Source organism: Nymphalis io, chromosome 15 (assembly GCF_905147045.1).
Source record: "Nymphalis io chromosome 15, ilAglIoxx1.1, whole genome shotgun sequence".
Lineage (NCBI taxonomy): Eukaryota > Metazoa > Arthropoda > Insecta > Lepidoptera > Nymphalidae > Nymphalis > Nymphalis io.
Window position 1 is genome coordinate 1923318 of NC_065902.1, and position 27767 is coordinate 1951084.

A 27767-nucleotide genomic window follows, 5' to 3' on the forward strand; every position below is an offset into this window, starting at 1 on the left:
TAAAATTATTTTTCCTATGTTCCAGCCAATACAAAACAAAATTTCTGCACTATTGATACAGAGAAAATTTTATAGAAGACATATGAAAATATAATTATTAAAATTACTTAAAATAAATAGAGTTTTTACAACATCAAATTATTAGCAAAAATATTAAACAGTACAAGTTTCATTTAATGTATTCTTTTACATTTTTGATTTTTAACTTTCCATGTTATAATAAAATGTAAATCTAAAATTCAAATAATTGCTATTTTTATAAACTAGAACAATATTTAAATTTCACCTTATTAAATTATTTAAATTGAAGGAAATGTACTTTTTACTGATTTATTTTTATTAAGCATGTAACAAACAGTAATTCAGAATCATCTTTAGTATTGACCACATTATTTAATATAAATAATAACATGACTTAATATAAATAAGCTGATGGATTTGTTTGCTTTTAGTTTAAACGCACTAACTCTGGAAGTACTATTTAACAGCACACTATGGTCCATCACCACGGGGAAGCTGAAAAATTTAACGCGGGTTAAATCTCACGGAGTAGCCTGTTTATTTACCATAAATGACAACAATTATGAAATAACCACTGTTTCTTTAAATGTGTAAAAATAAAGTTCAAATATAGAATATTCATAAATTTTGTTCATCTTATTTATTAAATTATTTTGTCAAAAACATAGCTTTGATAGTGGTGACCTCTATTTTTTAAGATAAAATGATTGTTGACGTACTTTGTAGTATTTGTTAACATCTATTAAGATTAATCATCAATCAAATGTTATTAAATAATATAGTACATTCTTATAATCATTAAATGTTTTTAATTTATGTTAATTTAATTAACTCAAATAGGTTAATAGCAGGCTGTCAAAGTCATATATGCCACACAGTTTCTGGTTGTCACATTAATAGGCGCGGCCATGTTGGTCTGTAGTGAATAAAATCAAGATAATCCGTTTTTAGGGAAATAAAATAGACACAATATGCCCAAATGCGACCTCAAAACGAGATACATCCCTGCGACCTTCGCCTGGACTTTACTCTTGGGCACGACGTCTCTGTTTTTTTATTTTCCGTAAGTATACATTAATGTCGATCGGATGCGAATTTGCTTTGATTTGACAACTTTCACAGAGGATTTTAGAATTACTTCTATTTTTACCCCGGGACTACCTATGCCCTGTATGACTTTTTGTATACATTTATCTTTCATCAACTAAATGATTAAAGCTCTGATTAATAGTGCTCATTGGTTGTGTCAAGGCAGTCATTATTTACACCACAAAGTACTTAATATTCCTATCGGAATTTGTATTTCGATTCATGATTTATCCCTTACCATTAATGTTCACTACAACCAAGTTTGTGTAAACAAAAGGCTTGACTCAATGAGAGTGAATCATAGAAACAATTAATTTCTCAGAATTATTACTTAAAATTTATTAGTATACATAGTACATATAAAAATCGACTTACGGACTTATTTTATTTATTGTATAAAAAATTTAAACATTTATAACATTTATTTATATGTAAAGATCAAATTTTTGTAGCAAAAGGACTTAAAAACAAATGTTTTTTTTTTTTAAATATACTTGTACTTGTAAATAAATGTGACTTTATGTGTGTAATATGTACTAATAAATAATATATCAAAACTTTTTCCTTTCCTTAATATAAATTTATTATGTGATAGTGAGTTTTCTATTACTAAGTTTGTTTATCAAGTTTTGGAAATAAAAGCAAAATAAAATTAAATATTATTAAATTTAACTAACTTAAATAGATTACTTGCATCATAAATACATTTGATGTAATCAACTTGGGATCATAATCATCATTATTTTGATAAAGCATTAAGCAAATAGGTTTATATGTTACACAAAAATATTTTTTAATATTATTTTTAACTATTTCGTTTACTTTTTACAGCTGCCAGTATTATCTCCACAAGCATCCATGGATTCCTGCATACCAAGGTGTCATAACGTTTTTTGTTTTGGCCAATTTTACACTGGCCACTTTCATGGACCCGGGAGTTATACCAAAAGGTGAGGTGAATTTTATTATATTTCTACAATTCCTATATAATGTGGTTAAAAATTACTTACATAGTTAAATTGTAAGTTCAATGATTGCATACAAAATGAGAATTACAAATTAATAAAATATGCATGAGTGCTGCAAATAGGTTTCTGATGTTATTTTTTATATAATAATAACAATACACTTCTGACAAAATTGCCCCAAAGATAATTGTAATTATTATTACAATTAAATAATTGTAATTAAAGGCACAAGGGACATAACAACTTAGTTCCCAAGGTTGGTGGCACATTGGTATTTGTAAGCAATGGTTAACATTTCTTACAATGCTAATGTCTATGGACGTCGGTGACCATTTACCATCTAAGTAATAATCTAAATTTTATTAATCTAATCTTGAATAATCAAAAATATATTAACAATTTCCTGACATAAAAACTCAAACATTATATATTGGCATTTCAAACCATGATTACGGATTTTGCAGTTTTATAAAGTAGAAACCAGCTTAAACAATGAGACAGTGACAGTGATGGCATTACAAAGTTATTTATAATATAAGTAAGATGTAATGTTAATAGCAGCTTAGATACACACAGAGAAAGTTCACTGGCTACGTAAGTGCTCATAGAACATATATTGATAGCTATAATAGTAATTATCACTTTGTATTTATCCATATAAAGTTATCTTTCATTAGCAGAATCGTTTATTACATTATATCATTTCGAAATGTTGTATCAAAATGCTAACGATTTTTCCTTTGTATAGAATCAATCAAATTTTCTTAAATAAAAATAAAATATATTTATTTTGGTTATTTACAATTATTGTTTAAAGTGAACAGTCTATAAAACAGTTTTTAGTAAAGACGTAAAAGTCGAAAAACATTACGAAAGTAATTGTAGGAATAATACATTTAATTTTTTTTTAAATTATAATCAAAACCAAGGTAGCCAGAGAAGTAAATAGACCAACTGAGGCTTAGTGGTCTTCACTATCCATTTTTTTTAAGTAATATTAAATATTACCCGATACCCATTTATTGTAAATGGGCTACCAAATAAAAGCAGTACAAAAAAATAATTGAAATCAAATGCCCACTACTGTGTCATAGAACAAATAGATAAAATGTTTCATTCTAAGAATGAATTATGGTAGTTAGTAAAATTTTGCAAATATTTACAAATAAAATATCCACAATTATATAATACATATGGAATAACCTGTTTCTAGTAGCACTTATTTAGTTACTACTAAATACTTAATGCTCTATATATAAAATATTATTTATGTTGTCTTCTTACTAAGCCATTTATTTGATTCTAATAAAACCGTTTGTGTGTGATTCTGTGTATGCCCTAAAAACATGTTAAATATAACATTTTATATAGACATATACCCATGTGAAGTCGTGAGGAGCTTAGGTATATAATAGGCATTATAAATGCATTTTGTTAAAAAAAAAATCTAGAAGATTTTTTTCTTACTTACATAAATTAATAAAAGAACAGTTCTTTCTAAGCTTCGCTTAAATGCATAATATTAATAATGTCCTCCAGATCGATTTTCACCACGTCGGCTAATCTCAGGAGAGATTAAAAGAGCCAACTATGCAGGAGATATTATAGTGCACAAGGGTGTGCGCAAACACAGGTGCACTATCTATTCCCTAACTCTTATAATTCGATGGGAAGACAAACCGATACGACCGGATAGAGTTCAGGCGCAGGACCAACGGCTTTACGTGCTTTTCGAGACACTGATAGAAAAACCCTATAACTTTTCACTGGCCCGACCTGGGAATTGAACCCAGGACCTCCGGGTCTGCGGCCTTACATCAAGCCACTAGACCAACGAGGCAGTCGATTATATTGAATGCATATATAAATTAAAAAAAAATCTAATTGATAGCTATCCGCAATGCATTGGAATGACAAAAGTCACAACCTCCATAACTCGAAATTTCAACCATGTACTAGTCTAAATAATCGGTGAATCCCTGCAAGCCATTTTGGTAGATAAATATTTTCTCTTTGAACTCGAAAAAATATATCGGACATCTGTACCTCGAACATGGTAGGTTATGTTTTATTTTACAACCTTTACAACTCGATTCAGATACAACATTCTGGTTTTCAAAGGAGGCGTGTAGATCTTGCATCTTGTCAAAGCGGGGGCGGCTAGTGCAGAACATTCTCCCCGACTGTACTGGTCGTCGTCGCGTTTAGACTACTACCACTTACAATCAGGTGGAGTAGAGTCATTTGCTTTCCCGGAAAATATAAAAAAAAAATAGACTGTTTCTTAACTTCCAACGAGTCGAAACAAAATCCGCCTAAGGCGAAATCCTCCATAAGACGAAAACTCAATAACTCAACCGTTTTGCCGTCTTCTCTGTTGTTCGTTATAAATGTTCTACTGTATATCTAAATCCCGGGTATATATTGAATCTTAAATCCTAATCGATTGCGGGTTCAAATCAATGAATTTTCATTTGCTTCATTTGACTTTACAATTCATGTTGCGCTCGACGGTAAAGGAAATCGTCGTGAGGAAATTTGTATGTTTTGTATGAATATCTGCCGCACCAACCTACACCGTTGGTCTAAATCTTATCTTTAAGAAGAGGGGGCCTTAGACCAGCCGTGGGCCATTTACAGACTGTTACTTACATATCTTTAAAAACCGGAAATATATATTTTTGCAAAATAGCTAGGCAGGCTAATAGCAATTGGCCACCTGGTAGTAAGTGGTCTACATCGCCCATAGATTATATAAATTATCAATGTTAAAATCTTTATTCAATAAAGGAGCTTTACACTTATTGATAGTTAGAAATTTACTACCGGTTATGAAAGTAAACGGTTTATTCTAGAAGTTGTATGTATACAGTGGTTTTATTTGTGCTTGAAACAGCCTGCGGGCAAAGGTATCATTCCCGAGGCTTTGTTATCGTCTAAAAATTCATTACTTTTATAATATCCCTTGTATACACATCTATTCTTAACATTTGTTTTTAATTTAATACTTTTTGTAAAAGCGTATACATTGTTTCAGAAAAGTATTACTAACCAAACGAAATTATATATGAAAGTAATTAAATACTTGATTTTTAATTTGTTAATTTTTTTGTGTGTTAATTATATAATAATAATTATTCCTGGTATTAATAGGACATGTATATTTAAATTATTCTTTTTAAAGAAAGTTTTAACTCGGTTATAAATTCGGCACAAATACCTCTGCAACTAACAAGAACGGCTTTAGTAAAACTGAAGTACTAAATTTTTTCAGACCTTATATTCAGAGAATATTTTCTTCCCTGTGTATAACATAACGGACAGATACGAGAATGATCTTATCAAGGTTTTTTTCAACTATCGAACGATTTTTTTAATACACTAAAAATATATATATATTTTAGTGTATTAAACTTAAAAATAATAATATATAAAATGAATAAAAACTCTACCAAGACACCGTTGACCGTAATGAAATTAATCCAGCATTAAAAACTTGGGAAAATAGCGTTGAGATATTAATTACGTAGGTCGTAGACGAGACAGTTTCGCAATTACTTGTTTTGTTAAATCAATTTTCTAGGAATATCAAGGATATTAAATTTCATTTCAAGAATTGTTCAGTATAAATTTATACTTGGCTCTTAAATTTGACCTTTTATATATAATTACTAAGATTTCTCAGGCGTCCTCTGTCAGGTCTTTTGTTTTACGAACACAACGAGTAAAACTCGAACGTTAATAAAAACAATAACTTGAAATGACAATGGAAATTATAATGCTTAAGTCTACTCATATTAATTTATTTTTTCAATTCAAAATCACATTTATTAATATTGTAGAGTAGAACCTGAAGTTAAGGGGTTATATAAAAAAATTATTTTTCGCTCGTTATATGGTATTAAAGCCTATGTTCTTCCTTGGGATTCAAGCTTGTTTCATACCAAATTTCATCAAAATCGGTTCAGTGGCTTAGCCGTGAAAGCGTAACATACATACGGAGTTACTTTAGCATTTATAATATTAAGTAAACGTTATACTCGTTTTCACAATATTATTTTTTTAGTAATCTGTATTAAAATTATTGATCTAAGGAGTTTGTTTATTTGAACATTCTAATCTCATGATCAAAAGGTTTTTGATTTAGGTAGGCAATTTATTGAGAAAGGCTATATTTATTTCGACATGATATACTCATATTTATACCTAGCGGAGCAACTAGTCATTTATTTCTATAAACGAAGATAACAATTTTTTTTTTTTCGTCCTAATATTTTAATTAAATTTTGATTGCCATCAAATCAATTTTGACTAGACTTGTGTCACATTTTCTCATTCGATACCTTCTCATCACAGTTAAATTTCTGAACACAAATCCAAAAAAATGTATTTATACTGTATGACTGTATGGTTTTCGGAGAATCAAAAGTCTCTATAGCATATATGTACATTCTAGAAACATGAATTCGCTGAATATAAAACGTTACCGTTGGCAGAATAGCTGGTTCATTTTTCACTTATAGAATTTGAATTGCGATTCAACGCTCTAGTGCTCTATATTTGCCATTATTAAACCCGGTCATCTATATAATGAATTATCTCGTTGAATGGAAAGCCTTTTTTTATATATGGCAATGTCTTCACTGTTTATCTTCATATATAAAGACAGAGACTAGACTTTATAATGCAGATGAGGGAAATGATTTAGCGATATTTTGATGTCCCCTAATCTTCATCCAACTTCATCTTTATCCAGCCGACCTATGTGTGTTATTCTTTTTAGCGCATCAATACAAATAAATATGTTACATATACAGGTCAGGACATCTAGGTCACCGTTAGCGCGACAAACGCTGAAAGCTCTATTGTATATTTTTTGCACACCAGGAACGCAAAGCGGCGAGTGTACTATTATCGATAGACATTTATATTCGCGGTTCAATCGGCTTTCATTTTAACTTCTTAACCGAATTCAAAAAAGGTTCTACGTTCGACTGTTATGTTTTTTTATTATTATTTTTTTTAAATCTAATTCTTTTAAATTATAAGATCAAGGTATAAATAATATGAGACGACAATGTGTTAAAAAAGTTATTTGCGTGATTAAGCAAGGTAAAACCAATTGAATATTATCAACGGTTACACACACAGATACGTTATTGTAGACAATAGTAAAGATTGTGATGATTTGTTTTGATATCGTGCGATTAAATTATAACGAGTTCTACGAGAAAACCAGTGTTCGTTTGTTTAATGTTTATTGTATTGATTTCAGGAAAATATATGCATATGATTTATTTTTTTTGTTTCGCACATTTATTTCTTATTGTAATTATATATATTGATATCAAATAAAGCTCGTATATGACTTCTTTACAAAGATAATCGGTTAACGATTAGTGTAGAATAATGTATTGAACTGTTTTGTCTTCATTCGTAGTTGATGTATCTAAGACATGTACGAAACGATTTGCTTCCTCGTTTCTAATACGCACCGCCAAGGTCTGGAATGCCCTCCCGACCTCTGTTTTCCCCACCGCCTACAATGTGGGCACCTTCAAGTATAGAGTGAATAGCATCTTCTAGGCAAGCGCGCTCCATCTTAGACTGTATCATCGCTTTCCATCAGGTGTGATAACAGTCAAGCGCTAGATATTTATTCATACATATATAGATTCTTACATTATTTTGAGTTATTAGTTTTCGTAATCATTCGTTTACCCTTAGCTCATTTATCATGCGGTTTTCCCATTGCATGAAATTGTTTGAATTGTCTTTCGAAAAATATCAATTCACGAGTTTTTCTGCACTTAAATAGCAATATAATGTATTGTTATGTTCCGGTTTGAAGGTCGATAATGGCAGTGTAATTACGGCTCACGGTTACAATATATCGCCTTACTATAATTAAAAGAACGTGTCAATATGAATTCAATTGGAGCTGGATATTTTAAGAACTATCAATTGGTTCACTAAATGTACAAGAATAGTAGTTTACTGGTGATAGGGCTTTGTGCAAGCTCGTCTGGCTATGTACCACCCACTCATGAGATATTCTACCGCAAAACAGCAGTACTTGGTATTATTGTATTCCGGTTTGAAGGGTGAGTGAGCCGGTGTAATTACAGGCACAAGAGACATAACATCTTAGTTTCCAAGGTTGGTGGCGCATTGGTGATGTAAGCGACGGTTAACACTTCTTATAATGCCAATGTCTATGGGTGTTGGTGACCACTTGCCATCAGGTGGCCCATATGCTCGTCCGCCTACCTTTTCTATAAAATAAGTATAACTACCACAAACAGACAAAGCGATGGTTGGCCCATTACGATAGATAATTAAATAAATAATATATTGATTCCTCTAGATTTTTCTTAACTTTTTCTTTTTTAAAAACTAATAAACACATTTTCAAATTTAATATACCAACCTAGCTTGGGCAACCTAGTTTGGGCTCCTGTCTCCCACATACAACTGTATTTATATATGTATATTATAAAAAAAAAATCTGTGGGAGAGAATAATAATTAATAAATTTAAATTTATTAAATTTAAAATGAATATGTATTAAAGCAACATACCTACCTAGTTAACGTAATGCATAACTGACTACTTTTGTTTCTCTCAATAAAATTTATATATTTCCATCTATATAAATTTAATTTGAATTATTTAAATTAATTACGATCCGGGAATCAATTATCAAGTAAGTTACAAATAGTTTTTTTGAATCTAATAAGGTATATTCCGATTTATATTTTTAATTTTTTTAAATTGATTATTGGGATTGGATTGGGGCCGAGAAGGTTTAGTGGTAAGAACGCGTGAATCTTAACCGATGACCGTGGGTTCGAACCCTGGCAAGCACCACTGAATTTTCATGTGCTTAATTTGTGGTTATAATTCATTTCGTGCTTGACAGTGGAGGAAAACATCGTGTGGAAACCTTCATGTGTATAATTTCACTGAAATTCTGCCACATGTTTATTCCACCAAACCCGCATTGCAGCAGCGTGGGGGAATAAGCTCCAAACCTTCTCCTCAATAGGGAGTCCTAAGCCCAGCAGTGGGACATTTACAGGCTGTTACTGTATTGTACTGATTACTGGGATTGTCGGCATAAGTAATTTTCGATTGTTGTCAAAGCTGTTTTGCTTTGTTGATCTTGAATGTAATGCTCGAGTAGCGAGCACGGTCGGCTGGAGGCGCAGTCGGATGCAATTAAAACTCATGGTCTACATGTCTTAGTTATTGATTTAGTAAATTGCACGAATCACATTTGCATCTTGATTTCATTATACCACGCCGTATCGTAAATAAACGTTTAACGCATCACAAGCTATTCTAAACCTTATGTGAATAATATAGGATTATTTTTTTCTTGATAGTCGTAGGTATATAATTTGTCCTTGTTTGTTACAACATAGTAAATATTTATTTATTATAGAGATTTATTTAAATTTAAGTGGGTATAATACGTTTCGTCGGAAACGAAACTATCCAATAAATTGTATTAAATATATATTTTTTTATGTTGATGGATATAGTTTTACAATAAACTTAGTAATTAAAAAAATTAAACTAACAGCTGAGGTAATGAGTTACGGTACGTTGGATATTGGATACACGTGAAGCGTCATCTGACATATGCAACCTGCACACACGGTTCCTTCATCATTGAACCTTAATAATATGTTTGAGCCCGCGATCTTTGGTTAAGATTATTGTGTTCTATCCACGGAAACATCTCAGGTATACAATTTATGCACCCTGTCAAAAGGTTAACAGTGATTTGTAGTGAAACTAAAACGAAAACGATCGATAAAACGATACAATAATAATAATAACGATAAAACGATTAAAACGAAACGAAAATAATCTATTTATTATAATTTGCTGTATATAGTATGTATGTATATGTTGCTGTATATATTATGTATTTATATCATATACTTGTAATTTTGTATGTACTGATAATATAATTTATTTATTTATATATAATATGTGTATTTTATATTTACATTTGTTTATTGGTTTTGTTTTAATTAAATATTTATATTATTTTATTCATACCAACACCTACCTCATATCGTATCTGTAACTACTTACACCGTTGGTTGCTTGGAAGAGATCGCTATGTAGCAATAAGGTCGCCATAATTGTACATTTATTTAGGCAGTATACATGTTTTGTATTTTTCTCTTTTTTTTTTTTTTTTTATAGAATAGGAAGGTGGACGAGCATATGGGCCACCTGATGGTAAGTGGTCACCAAACGCTCTTAGACATTGGCATTGTAAGAAATGTCAACCATCGCTTATAGCCAATGCGCCACCAACCTTGGGAACTAAGATTTTATGTCCCTTGTGCCTGTAATTACACTGGCTCACTCACCCTTCAAACCGGAACACAACAATATCAAGTATTGCTGTTTTGCGGTAGAATATCTGATGAGTGGGAAATAAATATATATATAAAATGAATATCTCTTTGTGGTGTGGTGTACAAAAAAAGTATAAAATAAAGTAAAGTATAATCATTTAACTACGACAAACTCGACTTGTAAATAAAGTTTTATTCAAAATCGTCGAACCGTTCAAGCGTGATCAGATTAACACAAAAAAAAAAAAACAAAATTCGCATTTAAAAATATTACTACGATGAAAAAGTTTATTCTGTGAACCAACAAGGCTTTTAACAATGCTTTAATTAGTTGAACTGGGTTATGGCATTGGATTCGTTGGTTTTTATTTATTTTAAATTTATCGTCTACAAGCAGTTGCTTTACGTCATTCTGCCGGTCAACCTTTGCGCTAAGCACATTCATGATGGGAACCTATGTTATAAACGCATTAACAAAAACTACAATAGTGATAGATATTCTACTGCAAATATAATAAATAGAAAAAAAAACATCACATGAATATAAAAAAAAAACAACAAAAATTAAACAACAACAACAACATTAAATAATTCACAGTAAATAAACCTACAAAGTATAGAGATCGGTTCAGTGGCTCACGATGGACCAACAGACAGATAGAAATTCGCATTTACATTCTTTTTTTTTACACATAATAGGCAAGCGCTTGACCGTTGACTTGCCTGGTCTTAAGCATAGTCACGGTCTAGGATGTAGCGCGCCTGCCCAGAAGGAACCCGTTTACCCTGGATTTAAAGACATTATTAGTAAAGATAATGTTACTAATAATTATATTACATGAATATAATCATTATTTATCTCGTCTCCAGCTCCACCTGACGAGGATCGCGAGGATGACTTCCGAGCGCCGCTGTATCGCAGCGTGGAGATAAACGGCATAACGGTGCGCATGAAATGGTGCGTCACGTGCAAGTTCTACCGACCGCCGCGGTGCTCCCACTGCTCCGTGTGCAACCACTGTATAGAAGTAAGATATATACGTATATATATGTAGTAAATAACACCGGTATATATCATATAGTCTTGGTCTTGGGATTAGTCTAAGGAAAAATCTACTTATAATCACAATATTATTTATAATTTATATATACAGTATTAAAAAGAAAGAGCTCGTTGAAAAAAGTCTCTCATAGTGAGAAAGTTTAAGCTTATTTCGTTCGGCTGCGACATGTGACAATATCACCAATCACATGCAGGTTTACTCAGGATATTTTTTATCACCACCGAACACGGAATTATTTATAAATACAAAATGAGTGCGTTCACGAGTACTACTACTTTACTAGTATGAAAACTTAACAGAGATCTTGGGTCAAGTACTAATGCTGAGTTACTATATTCAGGAAACGTTTCGTTTTGCTTACGAATTGTAATTTGCAACGACGCGTGTTACGAAGTTATCTTCAGATCAGAAGGCGACGTTACGAATGACAAATTGTAACTCAAACGTATGAAGATGATAGGATGATAGGATTTTAATAATAATGTGTACAAAGGAATGGTGGATGAGGCGTTTAAAAAGTACGTTAACGACAATTTTACGCTCACACTGTCCGTTAGCAAAACTTTGTCTTAGGATATAGAAACCGTGTTTAAATATGTTCGAATAATACAGTGAGAGGTTTGTCGTTTAAAGCTATAGATAAATAAAAATAAATAAACTTTAATTCGATATGTAGAAGATCAATATTTATAACCGTTTGCACTATATTTTTAAGAGAAATGCTTACGAGCCGCGATCTCGATGCCAATTTATACCTACTAATAGTAATAGTAACAGCCTGTTAATGTCCCACTGCTGGGCTAAGGCCTCCCTTCCCTTTTGAGAAGAAGGTTTGGAGCTTATTCCACCACGCTGCTCCAATGCGGGTTGGTAGAATACACATGTGGCATAATTTCAATGAAATTAGGCACATGCAGGTTTCCTCACGATGTTTTCCTTCACCGTCAAGCACGAGATGAATTATAAACACAAATTAAGCACATGAAAATTCAGTGGTGCTTGCCCGGGTTTGAACCCACGATCATCGGTTAAGATGCACGCGTTCTAACCACTAGGCCATCTCGGCTTATATACCTACTAAACTAATACTAATCCATCAGTTTCGGTAGAGTCTTTTGAAATTTGACAATAGTCCGTAATAATGGTTTTATGTTTATATACGATATCTACAAATTGATTGTTCAACGCGTGTGGAGAAGTTTAACAAGTACTTTCATTGTTGGGGTGTAATTATCTATATAAATATGTATTTACAAAAGAAAAGTAGTATATGTAGTATATCAGTTGTCTGGTTTCCATAGCAAGCTCTGCGTAATTTGGGATCAGATGGCCGAGTGTGAATAATGTCCCAAGATGTTATTATTATTATAGTTAGTACTTTATTCAGAAGTACTCATTTATTCATTTTGAATCGTCATGATCGATAATAAACAATTAAACTAGAATACAAATTCTATTAATTTGATTGTGTTTAATTATTTACGAACGCGTGACGTTTTCGAAGTACATGTATCGATTATTTGTTATTATAAAGTTTTTATTTTATACACATTTTTTATCGTTGTAGTACGTAGTGACTCGTAGCTCGTCTGGGTAGGTACCACCCACTCGTCAGATATTCTACCGCAAAACAGCAATACTTGATATTGTTGTGTTCCGGTTTGAAGGGTGAGTGAGCCAGTGTAATTACAGGCACAAGGGACATAAAATCTTAGTTCCCAAGGTTGGTGGCGCATTGGATATGTAAGCGATGGTTGACATTTCTTACAATGCTAATGTCTAAGAGCGTTGGTGACCACTTACCATCAGGTGGCCCATATGCTCGTCCGCCTTCCTATTCTATAAAAAAAAAAAAAGTGACGTAGTTTTGCTAATACAACCATTAAGCCCCCACCGCCCGTGGGGGCTTGTGTTCTCAGCGGAGCACAAAAGATTATTTTATATTTTCATAATACAACTTAAACATACAACAAGAGACAGCAAGAAAATAGTGTTTATAACATTCTGTAGGTAATTTAATTCCATAAAGGCAAAAAATTTTCGAAGAATACCAGAACTATGGTATTATGGTCCCAGTTTGGTAGTTTTTCTTCGAGTACTACGAGTTTTATGTTTTTTATCGACATACAATCGAAGAATACTTACTGGTGGTAGGGCTTTGTGCAAGCTCGTCTGGGTAGGTACCACCCACTCATAAGATATTCTATTGCAAATCAGCAATATTTGGTATTATTGTATTCTGGTTTAAACATCTTAGTTCCCAAGCTTGGTGGCGCATTGGCGATGTAAGCTATGGTTAACGTTTCTTACAATGCCAATGTCTATGGGCGTTGGTGACCACTTACCATCAGGTGGCCCATTTGCTTATCCGCCTGCCTATTCTAAAAACAAATATTAGGTAATGTACAATATATATATATAATAAGTAGTTTATGCCCGCAAATGGGAAGGGGGCGAGGTGAAAAGTGCCCTGTCCTATTCTGTGCCCCTGACAACGTATGATGCTCCATGATGATCGATTGAGTAGTTAAGACGTGAAAGCGTAACAAACAAATAATAATAATAATATCCTGGGACATTTTTCACACACGGCCATCTGATCCCAAATTAAGCTTGTACAAAGGTTGTGCTATGGAAACCAGACAACTGATATACTACATATACTATTTTTCTTTTTGTAAATACATACTTATATAGATAATTACACCCAGACTCAAGACAAACAGACATGTTCATGCACACAAATGTCTGTCCTGGGTGGGAATCGAACCCACAACCTTCGGCGTGAAAGGCAAGTATCTACCAACCACGTCAATCGGTTCGTCAAATAAAAAACAAACTCACTTTTGCATTTATAATATGTAAAGACTTATGAGCGACTTTTTTTTTAATCGTATTCTATTTTGTAATTTCAGACTTTCGATCACCACTGTCCGTGGGTGAACAATTGCATCGGAAGGCGGAATTATAGGTTCTTTTTCTTCTTCCTAATATCGCTCTCCATACACATGCTGAGCATATTCGGGCTCAGCCTCTACTACATCATGAATAACAACAAGACGCTCACGCAGGTCGAGCCTATTGTATCGTATCCTTTATAAAAAAAAAACCAGTTTTGTTTATGTGAGCGATAATACGATTTAGTTAATTAGTTATGTAGAATAATCTTAATTTCGAATATTTAATATAATCTTGATATGATTATAATTAGAGGCACAAGCGTAACAATAATTGGTATTAACGATCTCAAGTCTGTGTTAAGTAAATATGGCTTAAATAAATAAGGTCCTAAACAATAAAACAGTATGGTTATAATGGGTATAATCGCACTACTCGCGATTCCCATATTCGGTCTGACGGGTTTCCACATGGTGCTGGTGTCGCGCGGTCGCACCACCAACGAGCAGGTTACGGGCAAGTTCACGGGCGGATACAACCCCTTCTCGAGGGGCTGCTGGTACAACTGCTGCTACACGCAATTTGGACCGCAGTATCCTAGGTGAGGACGGTTTTACTAATTTGTGTCATATTTTAAAGGTCGTATTATTTATATATGTAAAGAATATTAAGTATAGTTTAATTTATTACTATGATACAAAGTATATAATACGATCTATGCCTAAACTTTTAGGTAATTTTGCTAAAATGTCGATTTTTTGTAAAAATAATGTTAGGACAGCTTGATAGCTACAGATACAAAATAAATTAGTGACTGAACACTACAATCACGCACATACAAAGTAACGCATGAGCTGTCACGTGATACGTCAACCCGACCGTTCCAGCCTGGTCCGCCCGTCGAAGTACGTCTACAAGAGCGGCAAGAAGCGTCGCGGTGCGAGCGGTGCCGCCATCTCCACGATCGCGGACGCGCCGCACGCGCACGCGCACGCGCAGGTAAAGACCTACACCGCGGACAACGGCTCCGCGCACCGCCCGCTCGGCGCGCACGCGCACTACAACAAGGTGAGAGCCAGACACGACTGACTAGCGAGTGCCCGGTGTCGTCGGAATATCGATACTTTGAAACGAATCAGTACACGTGATAGAAGTGAAACGTTTTTGGGTATTTACTCAAACGTAACATCTAGAAACGTTGCACAATTCGACCTTTAAATATTCAACGAATTCACATCGCGCGCGAAAAAGTTTCACTTCAATAAACAAAAAAATATTCCGACAACACTAGTTCTCTAGCTCGTAATATTATATTTTGTGTGGTAGTAATAACTATTGTACCGTTTTCTTTTTTTACAATATTTAAATCCAACTATAGATATAATAATAACTTTTTATATGTTTAACTAAGATTAAACAATTAAGAAATTTTCTTGTTAATATTTTAATGGCCAATCAGAAATAAACATATTGTTTTTGATAAAAGAAAACGATACTTAAACTACTCCGTGTGTTTATAAATGAAAATCATATTAACTATAATTTGACAGAATTTCCACCAAAAACCTTATTCGGATATATGGAAAAATAAATTAAGCGTATAATTGAAATCGTGACTTCATGTTTCATTTAAATATTGCACTAGTCTATTTAATATGATTTTCAATTTTATAATTAGTATAATCCCTGGGTGTGCCAATATGATTAGTATTTACGGGCGTTTTCTGAAAATAAGATCATTGTATACGTTTAGCATTCAAACAATAGATAAATTAAATTATATTTCCAAACGCGTCTTATTGTCAAATGTATTGTCACTCGATTTTGAAAATGGTGTAAGATGTTTTTTTTTTTTGAAAAGGCGTATTCGAACTTAACAAACACAACTCGACTTATTCTCAAATGCTTTGTCACTCGATTTAAAAATTGGTGTAAGATGTTTTTTTGAAAAGACGTATTCGAACTTAACAAACAAAACTTGACTTATTCTCAAATGCTTTGTCATTCGATTTCAAAATTGGTGTAAGTTTTTTTTTTTTTTTGAAAAAGCGAATGCTTTCTTAAACAACACTCGACATATTGTCAAATGTTTTGTCACTTCATTTTAAAATTGGTGTAAGATGTTTTTTTTTTTTTTTTGAAAAAGCGAATTCGAACTTAACAAACAAATCTCGACTTTATGCATATATAAAGTAAGGTTTATTGTAGTTCGGGTGTTCGACTCGCCTAATGGTTTATAATAGGTATATAATATAGTTAATAGCTTCGTAGTTATCTTTCAGAAACCGCTTGTAAAATGTTTAGGAGCTTCCTATGATATTTACACGAGGACTGCTGGGAGTAAAGAGTTTGATTATGATTATATTAAGAACGTAGATGTATTGCTACTTCTATACTAATAATAAAATATCTGCACACTCTAAGGGAGTCCACAGAGCATTGTAAGTGGAATCTAGAATAAAGAAAATCTAGAGGTGGTAGATTTTTTTTTTTTAAGATATTAGGAAGACAATGATGTTTGACGAGCCGGTTGGCGTGGTTGGTAGAAAACTTGCCTTTCACGCCGAAGGTTGTGGGTTCGATCCAAGGATGTATACAATATCTCTTTTAAAATAAAAATATTAGAATTGTTTCCGCCCTTTGATAATCCTGTTGATAATTATTATTTAAAAAAGTAGAAGTATTATAGTTATTTATATAGTGCTTTACGACATTTAATAACATGCTTATATAGAAAATCAATTGCCAATATACCATCTAGATTATCACATAGTTATCACGCTTTTAGAGCAATCAAATACCTTCAATTCACGTAACATGTTATAAAACCGTGGGTTGAAGACATGGTATGTCTGGCTCTCTTCTGTTCTTATTTTAAATGTATTTATTCTTTATTTAAACAGATTATGTTTTTTTTTTAATTACACCTAATCTACCAGAGCATTGATATTGAAGCATAATTATTTTTACCTTTACAGTATTTACAAAAGCGTTTTTTTTTACAGTAATGTGATAATACAATGTGCACATATTAAAATATATTTATGACTATATTTTGAATGCTTGTCTTAATAAAGATTAAGGTTGACTATCGTTATGGTATGGTTATATATATATATATATATATATATATATATATATATATATATATATTTTCATATTAGAAGACAAATGTATTGGTAAAATTACAACTTATTTCCCTATTTCAATAGGAAAATCGTCATAAAAATATTCTTTGTTATTAATATGAATGAAATACTTGACAAAAATAAATCACTAAGTGTTCAATAAAATCACCTTAGACCTATAAAATTCATCTTTATATTCTAAAATTGATATAACAGTAAAAAAGAGAACTAATATATGTGAATTGGTTGTAACAACGGTATCGCGTCCTATCCCTTAACGTGTCGCTATCGCCCGCCAACTCCCCAGCTGTCCCCCGGTCGCGAGGAGCACGAGGGCGAGCTGGAGGGCCCGGGGGCCTCCCAGTCGGCAGACTGTGAGCCAACGCCGCCGCCTCTGCAGCGCCGGGGCTCCGCCGCCAACCTTTTCCCGCCCGCTGAGTCGCACCACCACCTACCGCCCCGGCCGCACCACTACCCGAGGCTCAGTCCGCTATCAAGAAATACGAGGTAAGGGACACTTCGACTAAGCTAGAATGGACTGCAAGTTCCCGGCGGGGTCGCGGACGAATGCGCGAGCGTATCCGCGACCTCATTTGCGGAGAGAAAGAACACCGCGATGGTTTTAGTCGGTAGCAGTCCGACATAAACCTTCGTTATATCCGAGATGGGGGTATAAAACGGAAAAAAAGACTGCAAGTATATTTTAAGGTTTTTTACTTTTAAGATTAGAGGTTGGAGCTTATTCCACCAGCTCTAAAATATTTAATTGATGATAGTATTAACTATTACAGTTTCAATAAACTTTACTTTCATACTTATGGGCTAAAAATCCACGCATGTAAGCATATTAACATTTTACAATACAACAATCTAATGTTATTGTCGATAGTCATGGCGGCACAACGACGTCAGGGTACCGGGTGGTAATGGAACCTCTCCGGTACGACACGGGCTCGAATGGGGGAGCTCGACCATCTCCGACTATGCAGCAGAGGATCAAAGCGTTAGGGGTTCCGACCCCTCTGGCTGTCAGCAGCCCGGTGCGGAGGTATGTATCTTGGGTCGGGAGAGCGGGAATTTAAAGATTTATAAATGATAAATTGTACTTATTACATTCATTTTGACGAAGTATTTATTAACTTTAACATATATATCAGTAGCTATATATATTGAAATATACCTTTGATTTTCCTTATAGTATAAAACCTGACTAACCTTTGTATCTACATTATGTCAATTCTTTGAATTCCCGCTCATATGTACATTTTAAACAAAATTACAATATAAATAATATGTCAATAAATGTTGGGTGTCCACAACTCTCAACTTTGACAAATCTGCTTAATGTTGCTAGCTCAAAAAAGTTCTATTGGAATAATTGGCGATCAAAAAGAAGACTTCCTGTGTAGGTATTGTTTCTCCCTCATCGCCTTTTCCCCATCGCATTAAAAATCTTATACACCCTACCCACATGCATCGCTTATATTTTTAATTTTAATGAGTGTTAGATAACTTTATTTGCATGTAAAATGTTTTGCCTCATTGACATGTATATTAATTTTGGGGAAATGACAATTTTTTTATATCTTGTAAATCTCATTAACGCCTGTGTACATTTTTTTATTTCGTAATAATATAATCCGTTGTAAAATTTAAAAAAAGAACGTTATTTTAAATTAATGTTTTATTTTTTATATAATATTTACAATCACAATTAAAAAGAAAACAATTTTATAACGGAATGTGTTATTAAAATAAAGTTTGCTTATACTTTATATAACTGACGGTTCGTAGGGTTATCCTCCCGATAAACTACTTTACCGCGTCCATACTTCTGGCCTGAAAGACCAGTCATACTTGACCCAGTGGCTGTCACATTTTATATAAATTATATATGCTTTGCTTATATTTTAACGATTAAAACTTCCGTTAAGATGTCCGGCTCGAAGGACCAAGTATAAGCAAACTTATGAATGAAATACTTTTTGCAATTTTTATTTTTTAATAACATGACATTGAAACAACACTATCTCTTTGTTGATTGAGTTTTGTCTTAATCGGTTTTTGTTTCTCATCCTTACTATATTTATTATTGTCTTATAAAACCGTCCAAAATGATCAATAAAAAACATTACTTAAATGAAAACTTTTAAAATATAAAGCTGTTATTATATTAACGTGACGTATGTATGGAAATGTCATTTATTCGTTTAAAATCAAACATGTAACGTATTTTATTCATACATACAATATATTCAAATTTGTTATTATTATTATTCACAAAGTTATTTATTACTTATTTGACCCATTTTTAAAATAATGTTAAACGAATTTCTTCGCAATTGTTTTATCAACTCACTATTCACTCATTAATATCATACATTTATGAACAATATACCTAAAGGAAGCTCAGTGCATAACAGTCAAAATTGTATTGGTTTACTTTCAAAATATTGTATATATTAAAATTAATCAAATAAAAGAACGCATACAACTCGGTAAGCTTGACAGAAGTGAAACTTCGCGTTAGAAACGTTTCAACTTGATATATAACGTTTCATATAGTAACGTTTGCACTCTTATTCGATATTAAAAATTTTACTCTCATCGTGACCACAGAAGTTTCACTTGAAATAGCCAAATGAATACATTCACCGTAGTCTAACACACGTTAACATAACACAAGTAAAATTAAATCGACAAAACGATATTATATTAAAATGTAGATAATAAATATTTTTATATAATATATAAGTGTAATGATATAAGTGAAATTTACCGCTTACCGCGGCAGATGGACCTAACGCATAAAGCCGACGTGTCGACGGTAAATCGTTTGTGTTTGCTTCTGTTTGTGTGTGCGTGTGCGTTTTGTTTCGTCTTGATTTTCATAAGTGTGGGTTAGTGGATGCTAATATTGATTAAGCAAAGATATTTTTCATAAGACTCTCCTTGAATTTCTACAAAACTAACATTTTTTTTGTTTTAGAACGATTTATTCAAATGCATTTCTGTGGCCTGGTGCTCAAAGGGCCAATATCAATAACCCTTAGTGTTGGTAATTGGATAGAAACAATGAACAGATGTTGATTGTTTTATATAACAAATGCTTTTGGTGTCATATGGTTGATATATAAATTATATAGTAAAAGAGTATTTAACTACGGAAAAACAACATTTTGGATCCAATCTCATTGGTACGCCATGGCGGCGCAACCGGTAGCGCCAATGTGGTGTCTTGAGCTACCAAGTGAGAAACACCAAAACAAACACCAGGATTGTCAGTTTCAAAATGGACATCGAAGAGTTAACATTTCTTTTGTTATACGTACGAAGCAAAAGAAAGTTAAATAAAAAGAAAAACAGGCAGTGGTGGAGTCATCCTTTCCTAGTCGATCGTCCTAGTAAAGGAAAATTCGTCAACATATACGAAGACCTGAGAATGTCCATCAAAGTTTTTTTTTATTATGTGAGAATGTCCGTTACGTTACAGTGGTGATTCTTGCGTCCTTGGTAACGCAACCGGTGGTGGAGTGAGTGACACGCCAAATAGCTCTGTACATATTAATGGTTGCGCCACGAGCGGGTGATTCGGTTGCCGCCAACAAATTGGTTGCGCAACCAAGCTGATTCCAGGTAAGGTACCCTCCATACAACTCTACATGTTTTGTTGGTGCCTCGAACTATGGCGCCGCCTTGGTGTTCTAATGAGATAAGGCCGTAAATGTTGTTTTTTTTTCATACTGATACAATAATACTCTTTAAAAAAAATGGAGTCAGATTATCTTCATCTTTCGCCTAGAGAATTTGTGTCTGACTGATATATATATATATATATATATATATATATATATATATATATATATATATATATAAATTGAATTATATCTTCAGAAAATACGATTAATTATTAAAATTAAAATGTACGAGAAATTTCTTGTGATTTTATGCACTAATTCCAAGGTCAGTCTAAGAATACCACTCAGCTCTTTTATCAACGTCCATTTGCAAAACGTAAAGTTATCCATTAACCCCTCATGTTCCCTTGCATATTGTATTTGTTAAAGTCATAAAATAATATGGTATATTTTTAAAAGTGGAATTAATTTTCTTATCGACTTAAAAATATAATATGTAAAATGTTTACTTTTTATTTCAGCTCAAAATGCAATATTTGTTTTTTTTTTTTTAAGGCATGTTTTGTATGCACATTGAATTATACCATCGTTTAGTAAAATTATATAATAAATTATTTTTCTTGTTTCTTGTTATGTATTGGATTGTGGACTGTTAAAACGTTTCAGATATAAATTTATTATGATTTTATTAACAGATGGCTCACTAAGTGTAAATTCTGTTTCTACTTATTTCATTTAATTGTATTTATTTAACATGGAATGTAAAACATTTATTTTCAGTCAATATGAGTATATTCATATCATCTGTTGATATATAGAAGAATTTAGTCGAGAAATTTCAAGTTAATTTCATACGTTAATTATATTACGAACTACCTGGATTTTTGTACTGTGATCAGAATTTACACCAAATTTGTATTAAACATGTACATTTTTTATTTTATTTGCAAGCTGTTGTTCCAAAGTGGAGCGAGGGCGTAGCGCGACGCACTATACTATGGCTGGTATCGGGTACCGTCGCATATCTGCGGTCTATATGTGACCATAGACAAGAGATTTGGGGTAATAGGCACAGATAACTTATTTCCCTTTTCTCTATCAATCCTATTTGGATTTTTGTTCTGTTCTTCCTTCATCCTATCGGGCCTCGTGTTTTGCCTATTTTTATCTGCGTATTTTCAATTCTGTAGATGATTTTTTTTTTTTAGTTTTTTTTCATATAATGCTTCTTAATGAAATGTTATATCTAGCTTCTGTACAATAATTTATAAATTTACACAAGTGATGGAAAATCAACATTATTCTTCTGTGATTTTTTTTTATTGGTTAATTATTAATATTGTTTAACGTTTATAAGTTATATATTTCTATTAGAATAGCTTTTGTATAAAATTATTACATTAGTTAAATTATTTTCTATAGCAGATTAAAATAGAAACATTAGACAAAGACTTTTTTATGACATAGTTTTTGAAAACTGTCCTTCGATTTTGAACAGTTTTTTTAAGCAATTATTTTTTTTTTTTTTTTTACGAGTTCACCAGCCATTTTATTTCGTCTCTCTGACGCCTGCGCTTTATCGTTTTTGTATCCTGGAATACGATTGAAAAAAAATCTTCGATTAGAAATTAAATTTATAATGTTATTTTTAAAATTTAAACAATTTTCAATTAGCTATTGTACATCGATTTTTAACATAATAAAAGCTTACCCGCCAAGATACAAAGCGATATGACGATTAGCTTGCAGTAGTTTGTGCGTAGTATAGTGTACAGTTGGCATGGCGTTGGCATGCTCTCCGCAACTGCTAGCCGCCTGGACTCACAACGTTCAGAACTAGTTTGCTATCAATCGCTTTTCGGCTACGGGTTTAACAATGTCGGGGCTCGTATCGGCCCGAATATTTGCCGTAGGATATAGTCACGATTAGCGCAATAGACGGCTTAGAAGTAGCCACGTCTCGATCATTGTCATCGACAGCTTTCGATAACGAAATCAACATCGCCTGAACATTGTTCAACCGCATATCGTAGCGCACTAGTCTCGGCCGCCCGGTGCCGAGAGAAGTTCTGAACGCGAGTCGAGGGGCGGCGGCGCCGGACGCTTCTCCCCCGCAGCTCCCGTCTCCTTCTGTCCGTAGGCCGTACGATAACGATAGCGAGCGCTCGGACGAGCTCGCGCGATTAAACCCCTGACGTGAGCGCCGCGCACAGGTCCAACCCCGGCACGCCGACGCAGCCGCGCCGGCCCGACTTCATCGGCGTGCGCGCCTCGCCCCAGCGCCGCTTCCTGTCCGAGGGCGAGCTGCTGCGCGACGCGGCCGGGCCCGCGCCGCCGCACGACGTGCGCGAGCTGGCCGCGTCCCCGCAGCGCGGCACGTACCTGTGGGCCGAGCGCCCGCCGCCCGCGCCGTCGCCGCACGCGCGCCGCCGCGCCGCGCCCGCCGCGCCGATCGCCCCGCCCGCCCCGCGCCCCGCGCGCCCGCTGTCCTTCATCCGCGCGCTCGAGGTGCAGGACCAGCTGGAGCGCGCGCCGCCGCCCGACCCTCCCGACCGCGCCTCCATCTACGACTGCAACTACGAGATCTCTGTATGAGTGTCGGCCGCGCCCCGCGCTGACTTTTGACTCCCTATTTTCGGAATAGGCCAGTTTAAAACCGATCGACCGGACTTCGGGGCCGTCCGGAGGCTCCGGCGATTCCAAAGATTGTCTACTCCCCTCCCTCCCCCGCTTACGCACAAGGTTGGCCGAGGCCGTGCGAGTGCGACGGCCGTGTGACGGACCGGCGCGCGGTCGGCGTCCGAGTGATTGTGTGTCGTTGTAAGTGTTTAGGTAAGAATTGTTAGGTGTAATTAGAGTTTTATATTTATGTATATTTGTGAGCGATCTGTGACGTCGAGACGCTTATTTATTAGTCTGGATTCGTTGTGTAAATAGTCCCCCAGTGTTGTGATTTCGTGATGACGTAATTATATTTTAGAACAGACGGTGAGTCGTTCGATCTGTCTGTGTATGTATTTCGGAAGAATATATCACGATTAGAGATGGAAATTGACTGAATCGTAAATCTGCCTCAATTTATTTTAGATAACTGAGATTCAATTTCGCGCAAGAAAAATATTAAATCAACCCTGACTGCTATTTTTAAAAACAATTTGTATGACTAAATTTTAAACTAAATTGGCAGTAAAAATTGACATTTAAAAAAAGTTTGTGCCAAATATATTGTAGACAGCCATAGCCATAGATAAGGCAGTTATTTTATTTCAGTTCCTAAGAAATTAAAATTTTGTGCTCACGGTGACGCGTCAAAGACAACGCATTTAGTGTATAGAATTGAAATTTGATAATATAGAGTTAATCATTTTAAAAATAAATTAGACGATTTGAGTTGAACAGTTTTGTTGAAATATTTGAATGCTTAAATAACTAACTGATGTCTTAAAATCTTTGCCTTTATTTCCAAAACGATATCTCTAGCTAGGAAAATAATTAATAAATATCTTCAAACTTTTAAAATTTTGTAATTTATTAATAATTATATCATAACAATTTGTTATTTTTTTTAATTTTTTTTACTTTTTTTTAATTAATCAAGATATGATAAATGTAACGTCAAATTGACTCAAGATCTCATAGAATTTTATAAATTCACGATTCGTACTTAGAAGATTTCGATTTTAAAAAATATATAGGGTTGGAAAAATATATGACATGAGAATTTTAATGTCCATAAAAATGCAAAAAAAAAATTGTATAAATCTGTGTGTGAATTTTAAATAAAATATGAAGCGTTTGAAAACTTCTATTTGTAATCAATCGTGTGTATATGTGCAATTTTTAAAAATATTATCCCACATATTATAACATTTACTTACGAAAGCAAATTAAGACTGGCAACACTGGAATGTCTACTGTATTGCCATTGTATTACAGTAACATGCCTGAATAATTAATGGAAAGTTATTTATTAATAAATATATAACCGTGTGGACAGATTCAATATAGGTTTAACATTTTTTTTAAATGTTAGATGATAATTATTTTCTTGTAAATAAGTTAATATATTTATTATATTTTTACCAATTAAATGTACCAAGTCATTAGATAAATAAAATACTTTCATTGAATTATTCTATCATATGCGTAGCAGCACATTAGAGATTAATTATATAAAATGTTTAATTTTTTTTAACAATGCTTGTAATCCTATAACTGTGTACATATAAGCTTTTCAATTGAATAGACTTGATGATAAATATTCTATAATGAACAATACACTATGATATGCCAATCACTTTAAATTATTTCAATGAACAGAAATATGTGTATATACATTGTACTTATATAAAAAATTTAAACGAAACTATGAAAAAGTTTTATTTGCAAATTTAACTTTTTAGTATTTAAACTTCACTGCCTCTCTGCCTACATCATCCTCTCTGTCTTCTCTGCCTACATTTTTTGAGAGATTAAAAAAAAAATAGTATTTAGTTTTAATAGTAATATTATTTTATCGCTTCATTTATATATTAAACATGTTTAATAAAAGACTAGGATAGCTTACTAGCTATCCTAGTCCTACGATACTTCGTGTGGAATCATTTAAATAAATGGTAGCCACTCCAAAACCAATGCGCTTGTGGGTACCATTTATTTAACACACTAATATATATATATATATATATTGTTATATAAAAATCTCAAATGTGCTGTGTTATTATATGATGTGGTACAACAAATAGTTGTTTATTACAATAAGGAGTCCATTGTAAATATAATATATTTATCAATTAATATAAGATTTGTACAATATATAGATAGTTATATGTTAATGTTTATTAGATATAGAAAGAAACACAAATGTAACTTCTTCATATATATAATATTTATATAAAATTATGTTTGAATGTACAGGTTGATAGACACATCTATATAATAAGATTGAATATGTAAATATCATATATAATTATATATAAGAAATCAAAGTATATACTGTGTATCGTTAATGTTACTATATATGGTATGTGTTCTTTATTCGTGTATTTGTTTACGGTGCCAGTAACTAGTATCGGTTTTCCTCTATTGACATATCAGTAGATATTTTTTTAACTCAGGGTACTAACTACAGCTGATTAGAAAACAATGTTTGTCTAATAATGTTAACATTTTTTTTTTTTAGAAGTCATAATTATAGAGTTTCTGTTATTAAATTTTAAAATAAGAATATCTCAATTAGACCGATTATTATATTTTGACTTTTTTTTTTTTAAATTAAATATTGTTCTTTTTAAAGTAATCGAGCTTACGATCAGTACTGTATTTTTACAAACAATGTCTAAGGGAAGCTTATTTTATATAAGTATGTTTTGGTGGTAAGGACGTGCAATTAATTATTTATTTGACTTCGCAATAAAGTATGTATATATTATTTGAAATATACACTGTAGTATGGTACCCATTCAATCTTCATATTCTTTAAATTTCAAAGGTCTAGAAAAAAAAACATTACCCTCCTTCAGACCCCGCTGTAGTCGGGTAATAATGTGTATATGATTGTATTTTAAATTTAAAAATAAAAGGGCAATACCGTATTATCAAACTCTCAGTAATGTCGTGTTATTTGGATGACTATTAACTCCCCTCAAAAATGTTAAAAGTAAGCTGGTAATTAAATATTACTTTTATCCTTCCATTACTTGAAGAGATGTTGTTTCTTCGAATTTTCACATTCCGTACTTCAAGACTTCAAGCTTTATATTATCTGCCATGTTGCGTACTTAATTTACGCATTTTTTTGTCATTTGTCACTTATTTGTTAACGTTAAATAATTAAGAATTGACAACATTTTAGTGCATTTGTTCATATTCATTGACGCATTTTATTACTTACCAAAGACAACTTGTATTGTTTTTTAATGTTTTATACTAACCTACTTATACTTGAATGACAATAGACTATTTGTTGTTAATTCTTTATTTTCTTCTTGTCGGATAAATTATTTCGTATAAAATTAATTTTACGTGTGTGATACAATTTAGATTAAAAAAAAAGAACATAATTGTGGCTGTCATAGTTGCGTATGAATGTCGCCTTCCGATGAGAATTTGAACTTAAGTATTATTTCATGTTGATTTATTGTTCACATTTTCTTCTATTCGTTGTGAAATAGTATTTTACATAAGAGTTACAAAAGTAGATTTTAGTGATTTGACATTATTATAGCTCAAAGTGTGTCTGAGGGTCGAGTCCTGTTAGCAGTCTATCACGGTTATTTAAGATAAACATGTATATTAATAGTACCTCTTCAGAAATCGTTATTACCTATGTGTATGTGACAGTGTTTTATTTTTGTATTTTGATAAAATTTGTGTAAATAATTTTCTTATTTTATTGATATTAAACTCGATTAATCAAGCTGTGTTTGATTAAATTAAAGAAATTTATAAAAACATCGTTTCGTTATTTGCTGAAGAAATCCCCGTTTTAATTCTTAAATTGGCACCCCCTATATTCTATGGCTATTTCTGTAATAGCCATAGAATATAGAGGGTGAAATTTGGTTTTATATTTGAAATT

At 32.9% G+C, this 27767-nt stretch overlaps 1 protein-coding gene across 5 annotated transcripts; it reads left to right on the top strand.

The window, feature by feature from the left end:
* The first annotated feature begins 918 nt into the window (after positions 1-918).
* Positions 919-27637, top strand: LOC126773595 (palmitoyltransferase ZDHHC8). 5 transcript variants are annotated; one of them, XM_050494567.1, is made up of 10 exons: positions 919-1084; positions 1942-2060; positions 11330-11487; positions 14439-14611; positions 14828-15022; positions 15309-15489; positions 17857-18056; positions 18439-18597; positions 21043-21185; positions 23328-23514. In XM_050494567.1, exons 1-9 carry the CDS (start codon positions 993-995, stop codon positions 21137-21139), a joined length of 1374 nt encoding a protein of 457 aa, XP_050350524.1. In that variant the 5' UTR covers positions 919-992; the 3' UTR covers positions 21140-21185; positions 23328-23514. The 5 variants fall into 5 exon arrangements, with proteins under 5 accessions (XP_050350524.1, XP_050350525.1, XP_050350523.1 ...); XM_050494568.1 differs by having other exon boundaries at positions 23401-23416; XM_050494566.1 differs by lacking the exon at positions 21043-21185 and having other exon boundaries at positions 23401-27637.
* Positions 27638-27767: the final 130 nt, after the last annotated feature.

Coding starts and splice junctions, on each gene's coding strand:
- LOC126773595 (XM_050494566.1), top strand. CDS start 993: ATGCCCAAATGCGACCTCAAAACGAGATACATCCCTGCGACCTTCGCC. Junction 1,085..1,941: donor TCTCTGTTTTTTTATTTTCC/GTAAGTATACAT, acceptor TACTTTTTACAG/CTGCCAGTATTATCTCCACA. Junction 18,598..23,400: donor GTCAGCAGCCCGGTGCGGAG/GTATGTATCTTG, acceptor CGCCGCGCACAG/GTCCAACCCCGGCACGCCGA.